This window comes from Emydura macquarii, unplaced genomic scaffold, assembly GCF_026122565.2.
Source record: "Emydura macquarii macquarii isolate MOO-44397 ecotype Brisbane River unplaced genomic scaffold, CSIRO-AGI_Emac_v2 contig_2205, whole genome shotgun sequence".
Taxonomy (NCBI): domain Eukaryota; kingdom Metazoa; phylum Chordata; order Testudines; family Chelidae; genus Emydura; species Emydura macquarii.
The window spans coordinates 30201787-30226787 of NW_027132342.1; the positions used below are offsets into that span (position 1 = coordinate 30201787).

The 25001-nt window shown below is 38.3% G+C and overlaps 1 protein-coding gene across 1 annotated transcript in view; it reads left to right on the plus strand.

Annotated features, from left to right (window-relative positions):
* Window positions 1-25001, plus strand: part of CEP290 (centrosomal protein 290) — a 104176-nt gene that overhangs the window by 67676 nt on the left and 11499 nt on the right. Inside the window, exons 37-47 of the mRNA XM_067559846.1 lie at window positions 2521-2734; window positions 3339-3476; window positions 4179-4400; window positions 6177-6293; window positions 8685-8830; window positions 9690-9845; window positions 10354-10477; window positions 13825-13959; window positions 20705-20791; window positions 23825-23989; window positions 24556-24678. Of these exons, the coding sequence (XP_067415947.1) occupies window positions 2521-2734; window positions 3339-3476; window positions 4179-4400; window positions 6177-6293; window positions 8685-8830; window positions 9690-9845; window positions 10354-10477; window positions 13825-13959; window positions 20705-20791; window positions 23825-23989; window positions 24556-24678 (1627 nt within the window). The remainder of the gene's footprint in view (window positions 1-2520; window positions 2735-3338; window positions 3477-4178; window positions 4401-6176; window positions 6294-8684; window positions 8831-9689; window positions 9846-10353; window positions 10478-13824; window positions 13960-20704; window positions 20792-23824; window positions 23990-24555; window positions 24679-25001) is intronic.

Genomic DNA, 25001 nt, shown 5'->3' on the forward strand with positions numbered 1-25001 from the left:
GTGCAGTAGTCTGGGAGCTGACCTTGTCTGTGAAAACAGGCAAAAAAGTATTGAGTACTTCAGCTTTTTCCTCATGATCTGTCACTAGGTTGCCTCCCCCATTCAGTAAGGGGCCCACACTTTCGCTGATTTTCTTCTTGTTGCTAACATACCTATAGAAACCCTTCCTGTTACCCTTCACGTCCCTTGCTACTTGCTACTTCAATTGTACTTTGGCCTTCCTCATTTCATTCTTATATGTTCAAGCTTCCTTTTTGTGTTTAAGCTCTCCAAAGATCTCTTTGTTAAGCTAAGCTGGTCGCTTGCCATATTTGCTATTCCTTTTGCACATCAGGATGGTTTGTTCCTGCGCCCTCAGTTAAGTTTTTTTAAAATACAGCCAGTTTTCTTGGACTCCTTTCCGTCTCATATTAGCCTACCAGGAGATCCTGCCCATCAGCTCCCTGAGAGAGTCAAAGTCTGTTTTTCTAAAGTCCAAGGTCCGTATTCTACTGTTCTCCTTTCTTTCTTTTGTCAGGATCCTGAACTCTCACAGTCACTGCTGCCCAGGTTGTTACCCACTTCTACTTCCCCTACCAATTCTTCCCTGTTTGTGAGCAGCAGGTCAAGAGGAGCATGGCCCTTAGTTGGTTCCTCCAGCACTTGCACCAGGAAGTTGTTCACAACACTCTCCAGAAACTTTCTGGATTGTCTGTGCTCTGCTGTATTGCTCTTCCAGCAGATGTCAGGGTGATTGAAGTCCCCCAGGAGAACCAGGTCCTGTGATCTGGAAACTTTCATTAGTTGTCTGACGAAAGTCTCATCTACCTCATCCTCCTGGTCTGGTGGTCTATAAAAGACATCCACCATAACATCACCCTTGTTGCTCTCGCCTCTAACCTTAAGCCAGAGACTCTCTAAAGGTTTTTCTCCAGTTTCATACTAGAACTCTGAGCAGTCATATTGCTCTCTTACATACAGTGCAGCTCCTCCACCTTTTTCCCCTGTCTGTCCTTCCTGAACAGTTTATAACTATCCAAGACAGTGCTCCAGTCATGTGAGTTGCCCCACCAAGTTTTGGTTATTCCAGTCACATCATCGTTCCTTGACTCTGCCAGGACTTCCAATTCCTCCTGCTTGTTTCCCAGGCTTCTTGTGTTTGTGTATAGGCATCTAAAATAACTAGCCAATTGCCCTACTTTCTCAGTATGAAGCAGGAGGCCTCCCCTGTTGCACTCTCCTCCTTGTGCTTCCTCCTTGTGTACCACTTCCCCACTTACCTGCAGGCTTAGGTCCACATCCCCTATTGAACCTAATTTAAAGCCCTCCTCACTAGGTTAGCCAGCCTGTCTGCAAAGATGTCCTTTCCTTTCTTTGTTAAGTGGATCCCATCTCTTCCTAGCAATCCTTCTTCCTGAAACAACATCACATGGTCAAAGAATCCAAAGCCCTCTCTCCAACACTATGTGCGTAACCATGCATTTACTTCTGCAATTCGATGGTGCCTACCTGGGACTTTTCCTTCTTCAGGGAGAATGGATGAGAACACCACTTGCACCTCAATCTCCTTTAGCCTTCTTCCCAGAGCCACGTAGTCTGTAGCGATCTGCTGAAGGTCATTCTTGGCAGCGTCATTGGTGCCCATGTGGAGAAGTAGGAAGGGGTAGCAGTTAGAGGGGCCTGATGAGTCTCGACAGACTTTCCCTCACATCCTGAATTCTAGCTCTGAATTGTACATGCTTTAGTAACAGTTTGTTAATATGACTACTGAATGTAAGGTTTGATTGACGAAACTAACCTAACAGTTTATAAAACCACAATTGTAACTTTAAAATATTTGTTTTGTGGATCATCATCAAGGCTGTCATTTGAAAATTTTTGTTTAAAATATGTAATGGTCAATTGTAAATGTTGCATTTTTCACCTTACTGAATACTTACTTTTTCATTGACTTTTTGGTGCACTGAACATAGTTTTTGAACTGTCAAAAATATTTTCTTGTGTATCTTAAACCGTATATTAGGCTTGATGAACAACAGAGATGAAACTCATGAAAATTTAGCCCATATGATATGTTTAAGAAAAAGAAAATGTAATCTAATCTTGTTTGCTTTACTCATGTGAATAGTCCCACTGATGCTGTGCATTTGATCACTGTTCGGTATTAATTCATAAGAACATAAGAATGGCCATACTGGGTTAGACCTAAGATCCATCTAGCCCAGTATCCTGTCTTCCAACAGTGGCCAATGCCAGGTGCTTCAGAGGGAATGAACAGAACAGAACAGAACAGAACAGAATCAACAAGTAATCCATCCTGTCACATATTCCCATCAGGAACTGGAATTGTAATAATTCTCTAATTTCACTTTTAGTTGATGTTTTTTTATTGGATTAGACAGGCACACTTTGTAGAAGGTTTTTGTGATTTCCAGATTTGTATGTGCTTTTGCCCTTGTAAGCCATTGTATAAGAAAAATTTGTTGAAATAATAAAAATAAGTACTTCATGACACTTCTATTTATTATTTTGTTGTACTAGGCTTGAAGAAAAGTATGCAGCTGAAGTGAAAAAACAGAAAGATGAAGCAAATGAATTGAGGAACCTGTTGTCTCAGATAGAGAAGGAATTGCTGCAAGTAAAAACTGAATTAGAGGCCCAAAGAGAAGCAAATAATAGAGCGCCAACAACTACAATGAAAAACCTAGTGGAAAGGTTGAAGAACCAGTTAGCCTTAAAAGAGAAACAGCAGAAAGTAAGTAATCTAAAGTTATTTTATTATTTAGCATTTATCACAAAGACCAGAAGTTGATATAAAACCAAATAGCTATGAAAATTACATATAGCAAACATTTCCACAACTTTTTTTCAGAAGTGCCAGTAATGGGTTTAAGAGATGGGCAAAAGGATACCTGAAAAATGCCCTTTTACGGAGATTCATTAGGACTATATAGCCTGCTGTAGACAAAAGGCTGGAAAATTAACTAAATTTAACATAGCATTTTAACTTCTGCTTAATTTATGGAGTCAGATTCACTGATATTCTTCAGCTGCTTTGTGCTCTACTGTCAATGTAAAACAGACTTAAAATTTGGTTTAACTGGCCAACTAAGCTGCATTTATGATGATTTTATATTGCCAGAGTATTGCAAAGCAGTCAGAGTATACCAGTGAATTGGGCTCATAATTGTAAATCATATGGAAACAGGCCAAAACATTATATGAATTGTGCTATTAGTATGGATTACTGTTGGGTAATTTAATATAAAGGTAGTTAAAATTTAATTCCTTTTAGCTATTTTTTAACATATATTTTCAGCAACTTGTTTACTTACCAAAAAATGTGGTGATATTTTCAGGCTTTGAGTAAAGCACTTCTTGATCTTCGAGCAGAAATGACTGCTAATGCTGAACAGCAGATTATTTCTGTAGCATCACAAAAGGAGGCATACATGAATGTTCAGCAGATAGTTGACAGACAAACAAAAGAGCTCACGGTAAGGACTAATTAACCTCCTTATACCGTGTTCTACATTGTATTCTTATTTGAAAAGAGAACACAGTATTTATAATTTCATTTTGGGTATTGTAATAATGAATGTTGTGCTGTTATAAGATTTGATACAACTCCCAGTGAAGTCAATGACAGTCTTTCTATTGATTTTTGGGGGGAATTGGATTGGGCACATTGTGTACATTTGTTTTTAAAATATTAAAACAAATTATGAAACAAAATATATAAGTACATGCAATACTGCTATATAACCTACAGTTTCCTTCAGAATTTTAGAATTTATGCACAGAACACTTGCACCAGGCTTAAACTTGATATATAAAGCTTCAACCTAGGGCATCTTTTTCTTTAACTCAGTAAATAAATTTGGTTCTGCCATTTAAAAAAAAACACACCCCAAAAGTTTATTATTTTGGTTGTTTATTTTGCGTATTGATATTTAAACTTAAAAATTATGTATTTTAAGCTGGCTTTTTACTACTTAAAAAAATCAACCGATTAATAGGAATTTACACATTATCTTCTAAGTGATTATTTAAACAAAGTAAATTACTTAAATTTAGTTGACAATATATGAAATAATTGATTTGAGAAATGTCTGTGGAATCCAGGGAATATACCTCCTTAGCCTCAGTATGTTTGTTTTAATTAGTTGGCAATCCTCTCACTTTACTTATTTTTATAGACTCAGATAGAGGAATTAAATGAGCAACTTACAAAATTTAAAGATGCCCTTAAAGTAAGTAAAACTAGAGAGAGCTCTTTGTTAGATGAAATGGATGATTTAAACCAAGAACTTCAGAAAAAGCAAAAAGCCATTACTAAAGTACTAAGAGAAAAAGATGAAATGGAAAAAGAAAATGAAGAACTGAAAAAACGGATAAAAAGATTAACTAACAGCATTCAGGTAAGCTTAGTTTTTATTAGTGTAAAAATCTAGGACTTCAGTTAAATATCCTCTAATGGATGCACTGTTTTTGCTTTTGGAAGACCGAGTATGTTTGTCAGGCAGAGGGACCAGTATGTGGTGGGGAGAATTTAGAGATTAGATTGACAGACAGTGTGGTGGGGGTGTCACCGTGGTATTGGCTGGCATTCCCAATGGCAGATGTCAAATGTGAGTAAAAGGTTGAAAGAGAACAGCTCCCTGAGGTAAACATAAATGAAAGACCTGGGAGATGGATGGTGGAACTAGCAGCCTGTAAGAAGAAGGAGAGACTTTAAGTTACTGCAGACTGAGGGGATCCTCCTTTCTTCTGGCAGTAGGAGGTTAAGAAGATTCAAAGATGAGCTGAAAGCTAGGTGCTTAAGATGAAAGGGTGCAGTCCTAGATATTAGTTATATGGCAATGAGACCATTTAATAGCACACTTGACCCAAATAAATGCTTTGTGGTTTTGGAAGTGGGTTTAGTTCCCACCTCCAGTTAAAATTAATTAAAAGTTAACAGAATTTCAGTCCGCTTTAAAATACTTCTCTTTGTCTTTGTTCCATTCTTGTATGTGCCCTGGTCAATCCACCACTTCAATCTAGCATATCCTCCATGGATATACTGTTTTTCAAGAACCTGCCATTTTACTTACTGTCTTCTATCCTCCTCTTCTCAATACAAGCTACATTGTTTCAGTGGCCAATCATGGGAATTGATACTTTCTTAAGAGTTTATTCACAGTGCTACATGTGGATACATTATATCATGCTTTCCATCAGTGAAATGGAAACATTTGTATCACTGTATTAATATACTAACTGACTCCCTTGTTATTTATCTTATATTCTATAGACACCTGTAGAATCAAAATCAAAGGCAAGCAATATACAGCGGGTGGTAGGGGGAGCATAAAAGGCAAACAGCATACAGTTGTAAAGTAATCCAGGATAAGCTGCGATGTATTTGTCACGGTCAAAATGAGAGCATAGTTCAGCTGGCTCCATGTGCCTGCAGTAATGGCGATCCGGGGGAGTAAAAAAACAGCATGAAAATCCTTTTCCTGTTTGTTTGGGGGTGAGGGAAGAGAGTGGGGGAAGCAGCGCTGCATCCTGGGATGATGACACTCATCACAACAGCCTCTATGGTTAGTTGCACTGTGGGATAGCTTCCCACAGTGCACTGCTTTCTAATTCGAATTAAGGCTGGCCAGTGTGGATGCAAGAAACCAGCACAAACATTGTAGTGTGGACAGTCTGCAGCGCTTTCTATAAATCGCTTTCTGTAATTCAAATTAAGCTAATTCGAATTAGTGCTGCAGTATAGACATAGCCTAAGTATCCATTCTCTTTTCATTTCTAAATCTGCACATACAGGTTTCAAGTACTGTTAAATATTCAGTTATGTGTCCTTTAAACCAAGTTGAATGAATGTATTTGGTTCACAAGAGGCATAGTAATTTACAGCAATTTAACATCTAACTCTGATTAAGTTTAAAACAGGAATAGTGTAAACATTCTTTGAGTCCAGCTACATGCTGCCCACTCTGGATAAAATGGAAAGTAATAATCTAGCACTCAAATAGTTGTAATCTTTAAACAGAGACACCTCATAACCTAATTTGTAATGTTTTTTTGAAGCACCTCTATTGAAATGAATAAATCAGTCAATATTAAGTTTCTGTATTTATCCCAGTGAGGAAAATGTAGGAAAGTATCTAAATGGTGATCATTAAGCTATAATCATAATTTTTCAGAGCAAAGCTGATGAACAAAAATTCATAGATGAACTTCAGAAAAAGATTAAAAAGCTGGAAAGTGAAGTTGAAAAGAAGAATGAGGAAGTAGAAAAGAAAAATGTAAAAGAAGACAAGGTATGCGACAAGGCATCATTTAGTTTGTGGTATTGAAAGAGACACCATCAACTTGAAATCCACCCAGTTAAAGAAAAACAACAAATCAGGAGTGGCTTCAGAAATTTCATCTGCTCCTGATTTTCCTTACCATTTTTTCTGATGTTATAATCACATATTCCTATATTTTATTAATGTTTTCCCGTCCCTTCTTGCTGAATACAAAATCCATACAAAAATTAGGAAACTGGCTTGACTGTAAAAACTAATAGTGAAATTGATTGCATACAAAGAGCTGTCAAATTCATAAAGTAAAAAAACAGAAAAACATAATTTCTTTCGGTGGTAGCAACCTAAGGTGTTATTTGTGACTATAGCAGTTGAAAAACATTTTGAGACAAAAGTGTGTGTTTTTTTGTTTTTTTTAATGGATGGTGTCCCTTCAAATAGTTACACTTCCTAATGGATATCATTGCATATGATAGATTCTGACTGGCTATGAATGTGCTGTTCAGTCTCTTTTTTTCTGCTCTTGCGGTAGCAGATTAGTGGCTTGTCTTCATACCCAGTAAAGTAGACTGGAGCAAAATACATGTTTCGTTCTCAAACTGCATTCAGGGCAATTTTAAATATTCAAGATGATTTTAAGTAAGAGCTTACAGTTCCAATTAAATAAGTTTGATGCACTGTATATAAATTGCTAGTGTTTGAGATGTATTTTTGTCTTGTACTATGGATTGTGTGTGTGTATTTGTTTTATTTTACTTTCCATAGCATGAATGTATTTGTGAATGTTCTACATATATATGTATGGAATTAAAGATAACAAATACAGTTAGACTCTGGTTATGCAACTAAATCCATGCAGGTAGATCCTTACTCTCATATGGAATCCCATTTAATTCAGCGAGGCTATCTGTGGATAGTTCTCTGTACCCATGTGAAGGCCCATTGGCTTCAGTGGGAGTTTCTTAAGGAGTAAAGGTGTGTCTGTGCAGAGCAGATATTTATGTATTAGTTCTGCAGACTAAATCTTGGGTATTAAACCACTTTGAGTTGTTACAATTATTTCTCTTCTGCCAGCCTCATGGTAAGGAACATTTTTAGGTTTTATATATCATAACCTTTCTTGAAATTACTTGTACATGTTTGTAGTGAGATAATTATTTGTCAGTGGAAGAATAAATTTCCAACAAGTAAGTGAACTAATGCAAATTAAACCTCACTTTTAAAGACATATTATGCTATTTGATATTATTCTACATCAGTCTTAGTGCCCAATTCTTCAATGACATACGTACATCAGTGAGTCTAATCACATGCACAAGTTTGTGCAGGATTGGAACATTGGTCACAACTTTTATTTTTGCAGGGGTAGGGGTTTTATCTTAGGGGAGCACTGTTTCAGTTGATAAATAACCACATTTTCATTAAGGACTCACACTTCTGACCCCACAGATAAGGTTGCAGGATTTTTTGTTCGCATTATGAAATGAGATTCACTGAATCCAGTTCACTGATTGTCAAAATACCTGCTCCACTTAATCATTTTATTTATTTATTTGGTGATAGGCTAGCTATCCACCAACTCACAGCCTTGCACATCTGGGACCTCATGACTAAAATAAAATCCTAAATCCTCTCCCCACCCCCACCACCTTCTATTTTCATCTAAATCAGATCCCAATTCGTTTTCTTAGGTAACAGTAAACATTTAAAATGGATGTGGAAATGAAAGGAGAGAGGATCAGTTAAGGAAGGGAAGGGACTCCAGGACCAAAAACTTAATCTGTAAAAATAATATTAACTTAGCTTTTTCCATAGCCATGTGTCATCAAGTCTTGTTTTGTTATCTGTTATAAAAACTGAATTGAATTCTATTAAATAGAAATTTGTTTTCTATTATAGAAATTCAGTTTAAAATCAACATTGGACCAGCAACTGCTATACTGCAGAGGTATCTGAGCTCCTAGTGAGTTGCAGGAGGAAAAAGGGGTCTGCTGTATATTAAAATTAGCATAGAATAGCACCATACTCTTTTCTCCTACCCTCCATCAGTGAGCTATTTTTCAAAGTGGGAGACTATATTGTATAAGAATCCCTAACAATGGATTTCATAAAAATGTTTCAGTACTTTTTTGTAAAGTGAATTTTAAATTTCACAGAACTATTCTCTGGTAGCATTTAGATATATCAGGTTGTGCATCAGACTTCGTAACACCCAGCATATGCACCAAACACCTAGTAATACACCAATCATTGTAGCTTATTGATATATTTAAACATCTATTTTGGTTTAAAATTTTGAAATGGGAACTTTTAATCAAATAGTGTTAATCTTAGTTATTTCTTGTTCTGTGATGTTAAAATAGACCAAAAGGAAATGTTACTTTGTTGTTGAATTTTTTACAGAGCTCTAAGGAGGAAATAGTTAGGTGGGAAGAGGGTAAAAAATGGCAAGCCAGAATGGAAGGTATGCGGAACAAACTAAAAGAAAAGGAGAAGGAAATGGACACTTTAACAAAACAGTTCAATACATTAAAGGAACTTTATTCCAAGTGAGTTGATTTTAATTAGACATATGTCTAAACTGATGGTATAAAATGAAGGAAAACTGGTTTGTTGGCTACAAAAACATTGTAACAGTTTTATTATATTAACAAATAGATGCTTATAATTTGACATTCCTGTTGAGACTACAAGGAGTATCTTTTTTTCAAGCAGCAAGTTGCCTTTATATTTCTAGCTATTCTAGTATCTTGTTTTCAGTAGGAGAAGACATTACTTCATTGATTAGAAAGTCTTTGAACAAAACTAATTCAAGTTCTCTATTAATAATTTGTTTATATCACAGTCTATTATTCATATCAAAGAAGCACCAGCTGCAGGTGAGGACAGACTTTTATTACCTTTTCATCAGACTGCTAAAATTAGCAGCTGTGTTAATCAACAATGTTATGAAACCTCCAGCATTGTCATGACCAAGCCTTTTCAGCAAAACTCCAGAAAAGATATGTTTATTTCATTTAACCATGTTTTCAGGGCAATTATTGCAACATTTTTACTGACCTAGGATTCAAGAGATGAAAAGTAATAAAAGAATAACAAGGATTATATATATTTGTGTAAGTTCCTTTCACTAGCTGTGCTTTGCTTCAGCTTTCTGTTTTTGTAAAGGTTACATAAATGTAAAATATCAGTGAATGCTTAAGCAAAACCTGCAAGTGATTTGTGAAATGTACAGTATTCACTAGAAGAATGTCCATTTATAAGGTATTTTAAATCAAGAAAAGTCCAGTAAGCAATTGAATTGCAGTTCTAGAATCTTTAGAATGAAATACTGTTCACTGTTTTAGATGAAGCAAATTGGTAAACAAATGTACCAAGATTTTAGTAAAAACTAATTGAATATTGCAGAGCTGATAAAGAGAAGATTGTTTTACAAAAGAAACTCAAGACCAGTGGTATTACTGTTGATCAAGTTGTGGGAGTGCGAGCCTCAGAGTCAGAGAAAGAGCTGGAAGAACTAAGAAAACGGAATATAGACTTAGAAAATGAAATTGCTTATGTGAGGTAAGAGTTGTTCCAAAAGGAAAGACTCATTTGGAAAGCTGAGAAAATGTATAATTTTCCTTGTTAAATATACATCTCTGGTTTATTTTAATTCTTATGAATAAAAGCTGGTTCCCTGTGCATAAAAGTGAAAACACAGTTGAGTCATTAGTTCAATTATGACACCTTAGCTCTAGTGTTTTTCTCTGAAGTTTTGAGATGTGTTCTCTTTTCAGCCTGCATGCATAATACATCATTAATGGTAATGGAAATTTCACATAAATGTCAAGAGAAAATAGGCTCTTAAGATTTATTAAGGCTGAATGCTTTGCCAAATTCAGAGTTCTTGCATCATGGGGCTTATTTAATTCAACTTATATCAATAACATTAATTTAGTATGGCTACATTTGTCTAACAAAAATATTTAAAATCTTCAGTCTAAAAAACCAGAAGTCCATACTTGATTTACATTAAACAATGTTCTCCTGCATTAATAACAGCCATTCACTTATTTGATTTTTCATACAGAACACAACAAGCTCTCCCACGAGATTCTGTTGTAGAAGAATTGCATTTAAAAAATCGATATTTGCAGGAAAAGCTTCATGCATTGGAGAGACAGTTTTCAAGAGACACATTTTCAAGACCTTCGGTAAGCAAACAACTTTATGTTACTACCCAAAAGTGTAAAATTTAGTGCATCTTCTACACAAAGACATATTTATCATCCATTTATTATTCTGTAGTAGTGGTCCATTTTGTTTCAGATTGCAATCATCTAATACAGCATCTGGAAAAATTAACTTTTTCCCTTTCTTAATCTTATTATCCTTATTAACTATCACATCCAATGGTCAGTCTTTCGGTGCTTCTCCAGCCCATAAAGCTGGGATTCCCTGTTCATAAGACGCCCCGCTTCCTGCTGACAGAATCCCCTCCTGTAATGGATAACCACTAGAGCCATTTTTCGGGCTGTTTTACAGTAAGTTATTATCTCTTAGCCAAGAGAATCCCCTCTTCTCAGAACTCTCCTGAGGTTCGTTTGTCTTTGTAAATCTCCAGGATGCATCTAGTCCAGACAGTAAACGTGGGCTGCCATCATGCATGTTCATTTTTCTTATATTGCTTGGGTCTGCTCTCAGATTCTCCCTCCTCAGGTGATAGGTTTCACTCAAAACAGATTTGGAACATAATATCTTACAGGTTACATTACTCTAAAATTATTTCCCATAAAAACATGTGATAAACATCACAATCAGGTAATTCTTGGCTTTCAGTAGAGACTACACAAGGCCCCCTTCCATGTAATATAAAGAAAATGGTTGGACACAGATGTAATGCACCAACAAGACATGCTTGGGCATGTCTGTTACACTGACCATGGCATGAACAAGATTATTTTTAGCCTTTAGGATAGAGAAGAACCTCCAGCTCTTTTAAATGTTCTTCAGGTAGAAATAGCACAATTATTAACCCCCTAAATGTGTAGGGAGAAGACAAGGAGTCAACGATTACCCAGCATGGTCAGATTGAGAAAATCTGGGAGGATGCTGTGTTATCCACAGCAATGGAGAATTGAAGAGGGTTTGGGGAGGAGATAATGACCTTGCTTTTAACTATATGCTCTCTTGCATACAGGGCTCTCTGTGTTTCTATTGTCAAATTACCTGGTTCTTATTAAACTGTCCACTTGTGGACATGATTTTATATATAGGTGTTCTGTCATATTTCTTTTACTATCTACTTCTTTTCTTTTCATGCTTCATTACACCTTTCTTCTGCTTCAGACTACTGCATGTGATACAGCTGCATTGACTAACTCCTCTTTTGCTAACAATGTCAGGAAACACAAGAATTTGAAATATCCATTGAAGAAAACTGCTTTAAGTAAGGGCAAAGTAAAACACCAACCCACTCTTAGTTGTACAAATGGCAATGGAATAGATGAGGGTACAAATATTACTGATGAATGCCATCAGGCTACTGGAGATGCAATTATTGAATTAACGCCAGAACAGGAATCTGAAGGTTGTGAAAAACATGAGGATTCAGATAATTCTACAGTAGGATCAAAAGGCAAAAGAAGTAGTTCTCTGAAAACTGAAGTTGATGAAAAGGGTGTCTTTGATGAACAAGAAAATGTAACAGGGTCTGAAGAGGGCCAAGTCAATGAAGAATGTGAAGGAGAGAAAGAAGGGAATCAAGAAATATGCAAGCAATCAACTAATGACAATGAAGGAAGTAGAGCAGAATCTTGTACTGATAGAATGAGCTGCAATCAGTCTGATTCAGGGGAGCCTTCTAATCAGCCTAATTATTCTGAGTCAGAAAATATAAAAATGACTAATGGAGTGGATCAGCACTCTGAAGGAGATACACCTGGAAATCACCGAACTGATACAGAATGGACTGAACCAACCCAGGGACTCTGTGAAATGCCTCAGGTTTGGCACTGTAGCAGTCCTTTCATCCTTCGCTTGCCTATTAGCTGCATTGTTTATATGTATAAATGATATAGACTAAAATATTTATTGTAGCATAGTTTGTTACCTAATATATATTTAGCTCTTTGATTATCTTCCTGCTGTATACTTCTTTAGCAATCTGGGTCGTGACAATATCTTTTCTATTTATTAGAGAGAATATATTTTACTAGGGAGGCAGTCACTTACTTATACAATGTATTGTTCATTATGTGTAACTATTTGTGGAATTATCAGGGTTTCTTTAGTTTATCTTTGCATGTTTCTATGTTTATTTTATTTTTATTTCAAAGGAGACAATCCTTAGTGTTTATTGCCTTATCTCTACTTATGTCGTAGTCCCGTGGGAGTAAGTTCTTTGCACATATCTGCAGAATTGGGCCCAGTGTAGAGGTTTTTAGTTTCCTTGTTCAGAATTTTTATTTATTTTTTTATTTTATTTTATTTTATTTTTTTTTTTTGATCTAAGAAATTTATCTTGCTGAAAAAGAGAAAAAGTTCTTGGGATTTTTCTTTTTCTTCTGCAAATAGCTTCCAGGATGCATAAATTATATTAACAGGGGGAACCTCTTTGCTAAGGACAATTTTAAGCAGTTTCAAAGTTGAGTCTCTGTAAAAGTACAGTAGAAATCATTACATATATCTTTTAGTAATTCTTGTATTCTGATTTCTTCATCTTACTGGGTGCTCAGATTCTGTGTTAATGAATTTGGTACAATATATCTAGATGGCTAGCTACCGTGTGGTTTAGTAGGCAGAGCACTCAAAAGACCTGGGTGCTATTTGTGGCTCTGCCACAGGTGATCTGGGTGACCTTGGGCAAATCACTTCCCCTCTGTGTCTGTTTCCTCTTTGTAAAATACAGATAATGATGCTTGCTTCCTTTGTAAAGATCTACAGGTGAAAAGTGAAGTATAAGAGCTAAGTATTACTAGTGACCAGATTCAGATACCCATTTTCCTGTTGAGTAATACTTTATTCTGAATGATCTGATTGACTTCAGTGGGGGACTGTTTATGCTGGGAGGTGCTATTCAGTGTGAATAAATGTTTCAGAAGAGATGCTATTCACAAGTACAGTATCTCTGTCTAGAACACTCAGTAATTTTGTCCCTTACTAGATTCTGAGATTTCAAAATTTAGTGTTTATTTGTGTCAAACAGATGTTTTTACTGTTTAATACCGTCACTTCACTCAATTTAAGCAAATTTTTAAAATGTACATAAAGGAATTAAAGGAAGAAGTTGAATCAAAGGTTCATATTAGTTTTCTCTATCTACTTTATTAACTTTAATGTGGAAATAAAATAGTGATGGGTGAACTTTATAAGAAGGTATCTTGCTCTATGAACCTTTTGTTTTAGCATCAGTACTGCTTTATAAACACTTAGTTTTAGCCTTAGTATTTCAATGTGGAATGTAACAAGATTATATTTTTATTGCCCAGATTATGTAGCTAATGTAAAAATTAACCTCAACATTTAATAGTATTGTGTTCTGCTCCTTCCCTTTCTTAAGACATCAGGATTAGGATCAGATGATCAGTGTCAAAGACAGCAGGAGCTTCAGAAGGAAAATTTGAGGCTATCATCTGAAAATGTTGAACTAAGATTCCAACTAGAGCAGGCTAATAAAGATCTGCCAAGATTGAAGGTAAATATTTTTAGCATAAACACATTTTAAAGGGACATGAAAAATGTAAGAGTACATTTTAAAAAAAACACCTCTGTGAACTCTATGCTAATATGTATTCCATACATACTATATACATTGGATGTAAATATACAGAAAACCAAATACCCGAGGGACCAGATTTCAAAAGCCACCTTTAAGGCCTAGTCTTTCAAGTAAATGCATCTACTTGCAGCTTAGGGGTCTAACGCCCCGGCCCTGCAACGAGTACCATGAGGGTTGAACTCTGCACCCACAGAGAGCCTTTTTAAAGTCAATGGAGCTGTGCATGTGCAGAGCTGATTGTAGGGACCTAACTTTGCACCTGGAATTTAGCCTACATAGTTGTTTTCAAATTAAAAAAATAATAATTAAATATGCCTGCACTATCTGATTGCCTGGGTGAGAGATCCCTTTTAAAATTTGTCCCTTCATGTTATGAATTAAGAAGTGGTGTCGTAGCTGTTCCATAGTATAGTTGAAGCCAGCTTTTTGTTACAGGCCTTGTTTTCAAACTGGCCCTTCCCCAGCTTCCCTCCTCTGATCCCCACACCCAAAAAAACCAACCCAGTTTCAGATTGACATCTCTCCTACTAGGATAGAGTTTTCCTGGAATATTTGGAAAAAAATCAGAAAAGGAGTTTATTTTTTTTAGTCCTGTGTTATAATATATGAGTTGGGGCTTGATTTTCCTGTACCCCTAAGATCTCTCTTTCAGTGATTGGTGAAGGAGTAAGGACTTTCCTCTGTTCACCTCCTTCCATTTGACCATTGACACCCTACAAAATATCTGGCCCAAATGTCAACAACAGTGCTGAAGGGAGTGCAGGAGCTGTTACCAAACAGTTCTCATGCCCCCAGGAGCAATACGCTAGAAAGGGATCAGAACAGGGTGCAAACTCGAAATAACCCTGTCTCTCTTAACCCTGTCTCTCTTTCCCCCTACACCCTGGCTAGCAGAATTGGCTGGCTGCACAAGGGATAGTGTGTTGCATCTAGTGAAGGGATGTAGTAAGATACACCTCCCAATACAGAGCAAACAGGAAGCCCTGGCACACCATGAGAAAACATACAGAACTCTCACATCATCTCTAACAATTTTTTTGTTTTTGTAAGATCTTTACAATGCACTTTAATATGCAAGACTAGCAGTGTACTTCCAACAACGTGTTTCTATTACAGAGTAAAATATAGCGGGAAAATTTAGAGGCATGGGTGGTAAACTGGGTGGTTGGTAGCAAGTGATGAAGAATTGTATGGCAAAGGGGAACTGTTTTTTGGTTTTTGTTTCATGTTTTTCAAAGTAAACTGACTGAAGTTGGAAAATTTTGTAATTTTTTAAAAAGTTTAAATTCACTTGTTGAGAAAAGCTTGAATAAAATGGTTATTCTTCTTTGAGTAGTGTCCCTGTGGGTGCTCCACTCCAAGTGTTGGCGCATCCTCGATCAGAGATTTCACCAGCAGTGCCTGTCTGGGTCGCGCATGCGCTGTCCCCGTCTCATGGCGCCATTGGCACCCTTTTCAGCGCGCACAACCTGAGCCCCTCAGTTCCTTCTCAATCGCCTGCGGTCCAAGACGGAGCTCCCAGCAGTTCTTCAGAGCCTGCTAGAAATATTCAATAAGTCTTTTCTTCTCTGTAAAGTTACTCGGTTTTACCTATAGATTAGTTTACCTCACCTTAATCCTTCCCTGTTTATTTAAAAAAAAAAAAAATTTCCCTCAGACTTACCCCTCAGTTATAACTAGGATAATGCCAGGTTCTCCTGGCTTCAAATGCTGTACCTCATGCAGGGACGCTATGCAGGCTTCGAATGGACACTCCGAGTGCATCAGATGCCTCGTTGAAGGGTATATTGCCCAGAAATGCATCCATTGTACAAATCTAAAAGCCAGAGCCAGACATAACCGGGATCTACGCCTGAAATTAATATTAATGGAATGGTCCCTAAGACCTGCCTGAGACCCTGGTAACACAAGAAAAACACCAGAAAAATGCACTCTACTCCACCTACAACTGAGCATGCCAAGAAAAGGAGAAAGGTTTCGGTACCAAAGAGGCTTTAGATTCTTTGGGTACATTGATTTCCTCGACAAGGAGAGACTCTCATCACTCCTCTTAAGAGCTGAGACACAAAACTAAATAACCCCGTGCCGACACGGCACCATCTAAAGCAACGGTCCGCACAAGGGCTGTAACCACCTTGACAGTGGCACCGATTCGGACCTCAGTGCTGATAAGTAACACAGCTCTGACACATGCCGACCAAACTACATTGGCACCAGTGAAAACCACAGTACCAATGGCGTCCTTGATCGGAGATTTCACCAGCAGTGCTTATCCTGGTCGCGCATGCACTGTCCCTGTCTCGTGGTGCCATTGGCACCCTTTTCAGTGTGCACAACCTGGGCCCCTCAGTTCCTTCTCAACTGCCTGTGGTCCAAGACGGAGCTCCCAGCACTTCTTCAGAGCCCGATACAACCTGAGCACCAGATGGCACCGAGGACACCCACAGCACCAGCAGTGCCGATGGATATGTCCGCACCAGAAAAGGCTATGGAGCACCCTTTGGCACCATCATTGACAACAGAGCCAACAACTCCAGCTCTGCAAAAACATGCTCAGAAGAGCAAACATCATGAGAATGAGGAGGAATTTTTAACATCTTCCCCGCTATTACTTCTCTCCACCACCCCCACTTGTAAAAGGGCTGACGAAAAGTATTATGTCCCTGCCAAAGATACTGAGTTCCTCTTCACCCATCCAGCTCCTTACTCCTTGGTTATATAAGCTGCTAACAGGCAGCATCATCATAAGTTGACACCACATGACAAAGATGGCTGGACTTAATGGGCAGAAAAGTGTACACATCAGCTACTATTCAACTAAGAGTAGCAAACTACGCCGCCTTACTATCAAATTACAATCACAAAAATGATTCCAAGATATCAGAATTTATTGAATTTCTCCCAGAAGATATAAAACAGCAATTTCAATTGTTGATCAAAGAAGGGCAACTGGTCCCAAGAACACCATTGCAGGCTTCCCTTGATGTGGCTGACATTGTGGCTATAATTGTGGTAACTGCTGTTGTCATACGTAGGGCATCATGGCTTCACTCTGCAGCCCTGCCTAAACAACTGCAGGCAATGTTCAAGGATCTTCCTTTTGATAAAGCAAAGCTCTTTGCAGACAAAATGGATGAAGTCATGCATACCATGAAAGATTCCAGGGCTACGCTCCGCACCTTTGGAATTTACACACCTGCAACAAGAAGACGACCCTTCAGATATCAGCTATATAATTCCAGATACCAACATTACTCACAAAACAGACGATATGAACAATCACGCTCCTGACAAAGGCCACAGTGATGTCGACAGACTAACCAGCAGCCATCAACATCCCAGGCTGCCCCTCCAAAGCAACACCACCCACCAAAGCAACCCTCCCCCACCTTCAACAGCCAGAGTCCATCTTGTTCAAACATCAACTACAGCTCTTTTACCAATACTGGGCGAACATAACATCAGACAAATGGGTACTAGAAATTATCCAATCTGGATGCACTATCCCCTCTATCTCCATACCTACAACCCAAACGCCTTCCCCATTCCTCTTCAGGGACCCATTTCACGAACAATTATTACAATAAGAGGTTGATAATTTACTCCAAATAGGTGCCATAGAGCATGTTCCCACCCAACACAAAGGAAAAGGCTTTATTCTCATTATTTTCTCACTCAAAAGAAGACTGGAGATTGGAGACCCATTTTAGACTTAAGAAAATTGAACAAATTCATAAAGATACAAAAATTCAGGATGGTTATTCTGGCTACTATATTGCTGGCGCTGGAACAGGGGGACTGGTTTGCAGCCCTCGACCTTCAGGGCGCATATTTTCACATTACCGTTCATCCAGCGCACAGAAAATTCCTAAGATTCACACTGCTCAACAACCACTATCAATACATGGTGCTACCCTTAGGCCTTTGTACTGCTCCAAGAGTCTTTTCCAAGGTCCTTACTGTAGTAGCAGCTTACCTTCGCAGACTAGGGGTCACCATATTCCCCTATCTTGACAATCATCTAATAAAGGCATGCACCTATATGGAAGCTGTACATGAAGTTCACGCTACAAGGACAGTATTTCACATATTAGGGCTTATAATAAACGACAAAAAATATACCCTACAGCCTGTGCAACAACTGGATTTTATAGGTGCGCACCTGGATTCCCTTACTGCCAGCGCATTCCTACCAAACAACAGATTTCAGTTTACTGTAAATCTGGAATCTATAATACAAAGCAGCCCAACTCTGAACATACGCACATGCCTTCAAACATTGAGTCAAATGGCAGCTGCCACATTTGTAGTGCAAAATGCATGATTGCACATTAGATCATTCAAATGTGGCTCGCAGCAGTTTACAAACCACACAATCTCTATACAAAATGGTAGCAATGCCAAAAAAGATCAAACAAACAATCATTAAATTGGTGGACCCAGCCCAACAACCTTCAAACAGGAACTCCATTCATAAGCAAAACACCTTCAGTCATGATCACGACAGACGCATCACTAATTGGATGGGGAGCGTACCTACAAGAGCATACCAGTCAAGGCAAATGGTCACCACAGGAAACAAAATTACACATAAGCCTACTGGAGTTACAAGCTGTCCGCAATGGCTGTATACACTTTCTACCTCTGATAGCAGGGAAAACATAAAGATAATGATAGACAACATTGTGTGTATGTTCTACATCAATCAGCAAGGAAGTGCAAGATCTAGCTCCCTATGCTTAGAGGCAATGAGACTATGGAATTGGTGCATATCCCACAACATCCACATTTCAGCAGCATATCTATCCGACACCCAAAATTCCACTGCAGACAACCTGAACAGAAAATTTGGCAACAATCACAAGTGGGAATTACACAACACAGTCCTAGAAAACATCTTTCATCAGTTCAATGAGGGACGCATTCCTTATCAACTGGAACACAGGTCTCCTGTATACGTTCACACCTATCCACGTGATAGCCAAATCCATACACAAAATACGCAAGGACAATGTGAAGGTGATAATGATAACACCAGCATGGCCCAGGCAACCATGGTTCAGTCACCTCACACAGATGTCAATCCGCGTACCAATCGCTTTCCCACTAGTCAACAATCTCCTCTCCCAGGACAACGGAACCATACGCCATCCGTGCCTGAAGAATTTACATCTCACAACATGGTTCCTAACTGGTTCTGACAAGCTGAACTACAATGTTTGGAACCAGTAAGGAATATTTCACTAAATCACAGAAAACCTGCCACAAGAAAAACTTACCTTCAGAAATGGCGTAAATTTTCCTTATGGTGTCAACAGAAGCAGGTCAATGCACTAATGGCGTCAATCCCCACTATATTAGACTATCTCCTAGAAATAAAAGCTGGATTAGCGCTTAGCTCAGTTAAAATACACCTAGCAGCTATCGTCACCTTCCATGATCTCATAGATGATACCACGATTTTTGCACATCCAATTGTCAAACGCTTCATGACTGGTATACAAAATGTGTACCTAGACATATGTCTTCCCACAATACCTTGGGACCTCAACTTAGTCTTCAGAACAATTATCAAGCCACCATTCAAGCCTTTAGTGACTTGTTCATTAATGCACATGTCCATGAAGGTAGCATTTCTAGTTGCAATCACATCGGCACACCGTATGAGTGAACTCAGAGCACTTATGGCACACCCACTGTATACAGTATTTCACAAAGATAAGGTGATGCTACAACCTCATCCAAAGTTCCTCCCCAAAGTAACATCATCATTCCACCTTAACCAAAACATTCATTTACCTACCTTTTACCCGAAACCACACTCTAATGCACAGGGTGCAGCCCTCCATATGCTGGACATCAGATGAGCCATTGTGTTTTACCTAGAAAGAACAAAACCTTTCAGGAAATCTCCCAGACTTTTCATTTCAATTACGGAACATTCCAAAGGGAACACCATATCCACCCAAAGACTTTCAAAGTGGATTTCCACCTGCATCTACACATGCTACACACAGTCAGGGGTAACACCACCCCAAAGAGTCAGGACACATTCAACCAGATCAATCACTAAATCAACAGCCTTCTTGCATAACGTAGCAATTACTGAAATATGCAAAGCAGCTACCTGGGCCTCGGCCCACACTTTCATAAAACACTACGCCATCGATCAAGCATCAAGACATGATGCAGCAATCAGACTATCAGTACTCTCTTCTGTTCAGCCTAACAACTCTGAAGCTCCCTCCTCTAACTGAGGGCATTGCTCAAGAGTCACCTGAAGTGAAGCACCCACAGGAACACTACTCGAAGAAGAGACGGCTACTCACCTTGTGCAGTAACTGAGGTTCTTTGAGATGTGTGTCCTTGTGAGTGCTCCATTACCCACCCTTCTTCCCCTCTACTTCAGAGTCGAACACTATGGCTCTACATTAGAGAAGGAACAGAGGGGCCTGGGTTGTGTGTGCTGAAAAGGGTGCCAACGGCACCACAAAATGAGGACGGCGAATGCATGACCTGGACAGGCATTGCTGGTGAAATCTCTGATCGAGGATGTGAGGATGCGCCAACACCTGGAGTGGAGCACCCACAGGGACACACATCTCGAAGAACCTCAGTTACTGCACCAGGTAAGTAACCGTCTCTTATTTGTATTCTCTAGGACCAAGTAAGTGCCTTGAAAGAAATGTGTGAACTTCTCAAAAGAGAGAAAGCAGAAGTTGAGCGCAAGCTAGGCAGTGTGAGAGGGGTGAGTAATGCTACTATGTTTTTCAGAATAATTAAATTATTGAAATACACAGGATTACTAGCAAGGTTTAATTACAATTGAAATGCTTATCATCAAACAAAAGCAGATGGGAAATGTTAGTTTTTACACTTAGTTACCTCTCCTTCTTTTATATTAATTGAAGAACCAAGATACTAATCAGTTGGGCTATTACTGTTTGTAAAGTTTCTCACATATAAATCTTTGCAGGATCAGACCCTTAGTTTGACATCTGGAGTAACAACAGTTACCTGCAAAAACGTCTCTTCACCAGTATGACAATATAGTCATAAATGTATATAAAATGATATTTAGTAATGTATTCTTACATCTATTGGTAGAACTAACCAAATGAGATTAGGATTTAAAAGGTAGAATTTAAATGTCTTGAAATATTAGACAGTGGAACTTGTTACTAGAGAAGTGTTTTGTTTTTTAATACACAAGAGGACTACATAAGTGGAGCTTCAGTTTACCTCAGGCCTACCTTCTTGATTGATCCAGTCTTCAATTCCCTCCACACCAGTACACTAATGCAAGTACACTGCAAGTGTAATGGTGTGAAATCAACCCTTCTTCATTTCTCAGAAGATCCAGAAAACAGAAGGTGCAGCAGAAGCAGCACTCCTCCATTGCCAATGTCTCATGAAGCCACAAGTATCACACTTATAAGATGCAAATACTGTATGAGCCACACTTGTGGCTTTTATACTGTACAGGGAGTAAAGTGTTCTGCGCCACAATTTCTGCTCCCTGGGCTTCCCAAGAAGTGAAGAGGAGTCAGCATAGTGTTGCAGGGAGCCATAACAGGATTCCCCACAGGGAATACTCTAATATTCCCCTAGGGAATATTCTAAGCCACTGTTTCTTCACTCCCTTGACTTCAGAAACAACAAGGGCAGCTGCCCCCTTTACTGGTTAAGAGGAAAGTAATAGTGAAATTCTCTTCATTTACTAAAGTTATTGTGCATTGGAGTTTGCTGTGTATACAGTCTTCTTCCCTTTCTTCTCTTTTTCTCTCTTAAAGTACGAAGGGGAGGAGATAATCCACTGAAATGCAGCACTTCATACTTGCTTGGTAGTGCCACATGGTGCATTCTGAAGAAATTAGTGGAACTGTGCTAATATCTATGAAAGAGGCACTGTCAATTTGATTTTTTTTAAAGTGATTACTGAGGTAGCACATTTTAAATAGATTTTTTTAATTCAGTTTTTAAAATGCAATTTTACATGAGTTTCTGTGCTTCCCTACTAATGACTTATGAGGGTCACTTCAGAATGGGAGAGTGGGCACATCCTAGAAAACCACCACTAAATGTACTTCTCACTCTTCCTCTGATCCCTCACATGCTCATGCCCACCTGCCAGGCTCTTCTGCAGCAGCAGTATTGAGGTAAAACACTCTGATTACTGAACTGCCCCTTGGGCCTGTGAAGGATTCTTGGGGAGTGAAGATGCTCAAGTCTTCCATTCCATCTAAATCCCAGCTGGGTTATGGGAATTAAGGAAATGCCTCAGTGCACCCTCCTCAGGCTCCCATTGTTCCCTGGTTCTTCTTGGCTTCTGGGAAGAGAATGGGTCCTTCCCAACCTCAAAAGTTTGTCAGTCCCTGTACTTATGTAGGGCTCCATGGAGCAAAGGCTTTTCCACGTCCCTGCTTCTTTTGGTCCCTGGCTCCTTTCAAGGTTTCTCAGGAAAAAGAGACCTTTTCCTGGCCAAAACTCAGAAACAGAAGCATCTCATATTTCAGAGTTTCTGCTGCTCACTTGCAGGGCTCAGAAGGGGATTCTCTCCCCTGCACTATCCAAAGTGTTCTGTACGTTTTTTTCTTTGTCTTCCTCTGAAGCATCAGAGATGGCCGTGGCTGGAGAAGAGACATTGGATGGGATGGGCTAGTGCTCTGAGGTGGTATCGAGCATTCTGTCTCTCGTGCTTGGCTGGCTGGTTCTTGCTCACATGTTCACATTGCCATATGTGGGCATTGGAGTTTGCCAATGATCAGATTGAAAGTGTCCTTGGGTTTTTTTCCCCCCTTCCTCTGCAGCTTGGAATGCAGGTCACGTACCAAGTTTATCTGGGTATATCTCACACAATCAATTTCCTGCACCTCAGTTCCTTCTACTATCTGCCTGTGGCACATAATAGGTTAGTCTTCTGAGTACTGTAATATTTCGGCCTGATTTTGTTTTTTGGGTTTAGTGTGTGGGTGCTTGGGGCTTGTGACATACAAGAGGTCAGACTAGGTAATCTGGTGGTCTTTTCTGACTTTAAATTCTATGACTACCTAGCTGTATTACTGAAAAACATCCTCTTGCAAGGATTGGGGAAGAATATATACATGAACTCCCCTCAGACTAGTGCATGATGAGTGATGTCATCATGCCTAGTGCTGAAAGGAAGTGAAATTGACCATCAACGAACTAGTGAAATAGAAACCTCTCAAATGCACAAAAGTGAAGAAACTGGAAAAAACTGGAAAAAAAAAAAAATCTCACTAACTCTCTTCAAGTTTAGTAATCTCAGATGTTACTTGCCACAATGATAGGTAAAATATTTTCAGACAGAAGTTGGACTTTTTTTTTTCCAAGTTGAGACTGTCCCTTTTGAGTTAGAAATTATAATCTATCTCCAAGTTTTAGTTCTTTGGTCTGATTTTCTTATTGCCTCATTGTATCTAAGCAAAATATGGCAACCACAGTTTGAGAGTTAAATGTCGTCTTGGTTATTTTGATAACACACAAAAATTTAGACCCCAGTCCTGCAACTTGTTTTGCATGGACAGACTTCATGCGTGCCTGTTGATTCAGTGGGACTCCTTTGTGTCCTCCACCTGCATATAACAAATTTCAGATTCAGAGCTAATCCCAAGGTATGGTTACATTATTTTGTGTGTTTACAACAAAGCAATAACAAAACAAAAAAAGAGACGTGTGGCACATTTGTCATCTGACTTAGATTTTCAAGCATTTACTTCATTATGCTTTTTTTTTTTCTTTCCCCGTCTTTTCTGTATAGTCTGGTAGAAGTGGAAAAACAGTTCCAGAATTAGAAAAAACCATTGGTTTGATGAAAAAAGTTGTAGAGAAAGTCCAGAGAGAAAACGAAGATCTGAAAAAGGCCCCAGGAGTCGTCTCTAATGAAAAACTAGTTAGCCTTGAACTGGAAAATGAGAGGCTAAAGGTATTGAGTTATCGTTGAGTTGTGTAGCAATTTATATGTAAATTAATTAGTAAAACTGATGAATAATAGCATTTTACCTAAAACATAAATAACTTCAGTGGTGTATATAATCAAGCCTATTGGCATTATTTGGCACAAAAATTTACTTTAGTTTTTAAAAAGTCACAAATGTGAATGTTGTGCTATGCAGAAGCAAAGCTATACATATGCATTATAATTGTTTTAAATTCCACCATAAAATACTAGACCCACCAAACAAAATAGATGTTTTTTATTCTTTCAATCTCATAATTTCATAAATATCTTCTAAAGCAAAATATAAATTTTAGTGTAATGCAGGTTATTGTGGCACAGAAGTAAGTTTCTAAGGAAATTTTGATATTCAAAATATCTTTTTATGTATTTGAGGTGTAGACTTAGGCATGTGCTTAAGTGCTTTGCTGAATTGGGGTTTCCATGTGCCCGATAAGTGTAACTATACTGTACATTCAACAAGATAATTTGAAATATTCTGACAAGTTGTGTAAATACATTTTTATTTTCTGTTTGTTTTGTTTAATATTTAGTCTGAAATGGAAAAACTGAAACTTCATCTGGGTGGCCAGCTGAGTATGCGTTATGAATCAAAGACTAGAGGCATGGAAAAAATCATTACTGAAAATGAGAGGCTACGTAAGGAGCTGAAAAAAGTATGGTTATAGGATAGCATCCAGCCAGTTGAGCAAATTATTATTCTATTAAATACCTTCTTTTTTTTAATTTGGCTGGCAGTACACATATTGAATTTGCACTTGTTCTGCTCTGTACACGCTCAGATATTATTTTGGTGAACTTCCTCAATACATAATAAATAGAATTCATTATATTCCTGATACCATACCAATTTTTGCTTTAGTCTTATTCTATCACACAGGCTTAGCAGAATCGAATAAAGTCAATTTCTTGGATGGGAGACTTCCAAGTAATACCCAGATGCTATTGGAAATAGTGTTTATGATCTAGTATGTGGCAC